The sequence below is a fragment of the Dufourea novaeangliae genome, unplaced genomic scaffold (assembly GCF_001272555.1).
Source record: "Dufourea novaeangliae isolate 0120121106 unplaced genomic scaffold, ASM127255v1 scaffold103, whole genome shotgun sequence".
Taxonomy (NCBI): Eukaryota; Metazoa; Arthropoda; class Insecta; order Hymenoptera; family Halictidae; genus Dufourea; species Dufourea novaeangliae.
The window spans coordinates 39,137-41,560 of NW_015373979.1; the positions used below are offsets into that span (position 1 = coordinate 39,137).

Consider the following 2,424-nt stretch of genomic DNA (forward strand, 5'->3'; position numbering starts at 1 on the left):
TGATTGAGTATGACACCTTAATGAACACACCCTATTTCTCAGATGAAGAACTAAATTAAAAATCAATTGAGTTTGATCTTATTATTATACGAAAGTATACTTCGTAGAAATAGTTACCGCTTTTTATGTTCAGATAATAATATTAGTGTAAACGCATTATCAAATTTTATGAACAATTTATTTTATATTAATACATTTACTGTTGTTTCAACATAGAAACTTATGGTACATAGTTGCTTTCCAAGTAAAAAGATTGCAGTATGTTAATAGTTAAGTAAATGCTTTTATAAAAACGTGAAGTAATTTACATACTTGTACAGAAATGTTAAGATTCTTGCTTCAACTTTTCCATTATTTGCTGACCAACGTAATCCCAATATCGCCTTCTTATTCTATCATGTTTTTCAGACAATTCTTTACATAGCTGCAATTAAATGGATTAACAAGTATTAATATTAATACTCATGTTATCGATCAAGGTAGGAGTATCTGAGAAGGTAATAAGAAAACATACCTTAAGAGCATTATTAATATGGAATAACGAATCTGGTGATTCTTCTGATATCGGTCTTTCTTGAGAAATGTCTATAATACACGCCAGTAAATGATTCGTACGACATCCATCTGAATATAGTTCTTCACATTTCCGTCTTACTTTTTCATTATAACCTAGACCACTGCTATCCTTCATCAAAATGCTAAAAAGTAACATGTTCCATATATTAACTAAACTAAACAGTGTATTAAAATTAATGTATATAAAAGATGATTATCACCAGTACCCCCTAAGGTAATTCCAAGCACTTTCATTTCCTTTCACTAATTGTATTTTATCCAAGGCATAATCAATTTCTCTATCAACTATACTCTGTTCGAATTTTGTTGTATTATTTATTACAAAATAACGTTGATTCCAAGCAGAATTATTCCGTATATCCTCACTTAAAAGTCGTTCTACATACTCCAATTCTTTATCAAATAAACTGTGTATAATGTAAATAAATATGCATTATATTAGATTCAATATTTTATCTATTTTATCTATTCAATGTATTTTAAAACAAAATTTTATATATAAAAATAACTAGGATAAAGTATACTAACTTAAATGTCTTTATACACCACTGACGATATTGCCATGAGTGATAATTCTTTGCATCTTTTTTTAATATACTTTCTGTAAATGCTAATTCACCAGTGGTATCTTGTAGCCATTCAACAATAACTTTTCTATGATGCCAGATTTGATAAGTTTTCGAATAGTATTTTATCATTTCACTAATATATTTTAACTCATCTCGTAATTCCTTTCCAAGAGCCTTAAGTATCTCTCTTCTATATTGCCACACTGTATAGTTAGCTGGATTAAGCCAAACACAACTCGCTGTTAAAGCCAATGCTCGTTCTGATTTTTCACCAGATTTTAAAATAGCTCGGAAATAGTTATAGGCGTCGCAAACTTAAAATGAAAATAACTATCAATAAGAATATGGAAAGTATTACTATGTAATTATTTTATCAAAGTGTTAATATTATTGCATAATATTTGTGTGTACTCTTTGATAATCAGAATTTGAATATTATGATTTCTGTATTAATACTTATTTTTAAATATATCTTATATGAATAATTAAGTAAACAATGACATAATTAAGCATAATATATTATTCTGACAATTTGTTTTATAATTTTAATCCATCACAGTATTACTTAACAGATGATATTTCATAAGATATTAATGTAAGGTTATGTTTTCACAACACCAAGAATATAAAACATTAGCAAAGTTATTCCCGCATGAATCAAATGACATTTTTAATTGAAATAACATACATACATCTTTCAGAATAAGCAATTGCAACAATAGGATGTGGACCATCATCCTGCGATATTGGAGTCACGTCATTCCATTCTTCTCGATCTTTGTATAGCACCCAATTTACATCCTCAGGTACATCTCCACAATTCAATTCTTCATCTGAACTATTGGACATTTTTTCCTTGCAGAATATCGTGCAAAAACACAGGCCAACACAACCTTTCAGAACTTATCTCTAACCGCAGACCAGATATCAGACAGTCCATTTGAGACCATTCATCTTACGGTGTATTACGGAGTTTTGTATTTCAAGGGATCTGTAGTATCGACTCTTAAGTAGTCAGTGACTTTAACGGCCTCTATGGTCTGTTGCACCACAGACGAAGTACAGTAACCGGAAAATAGTTGGCGCCGAATGTTAACGTATCTTAACGATTTATACCTCAAAAAATTGCTTCCGGTTTGCTTTTTCCGAATCTGAAATTGCTCCCATCGCACCGTTTATATTTAATGAGATATTGCAATATTTCTGGAAATCTGATCCTCGTCAGTCCCGGAAGCTGCAATAAATGGAAGCCTACTGTACACGACTTCGTAATATTTCT

General features: G+C 30.2%; 1 protein-coding gene across 1 annotated transcript; it reads right to left on the reverse strand.

Moving 5' to 3' along the window:
* Positions 1-325: 325 nt before the first annotated feature.
* LOC107187114 (protein farnesyltransferase/geranylgeranyltransferase type-1 subunit alpha) lies at positions 326-2,056 on the reverse strand. Its single transcript, XM_015575122.1, has 5 exons — positions 1,838-2,056; positions 1,105-1,459; positions 783-983; positions 515-698; positions 326-424 (listed from the first exon to the last, which is right to left on the reverse strand). The coding sequence occupies exons 1-5, from the start codon at positions 1,992-1,994 to the stop codon at positions 326-328; spliced, it is 996 nt and encodes a 331-aa protein (XP_015430608.1). The 5' UTR covers positions 1,995-2,056.
* Positions 2,057-2,424: the final 368 nt, after the last annotated feature.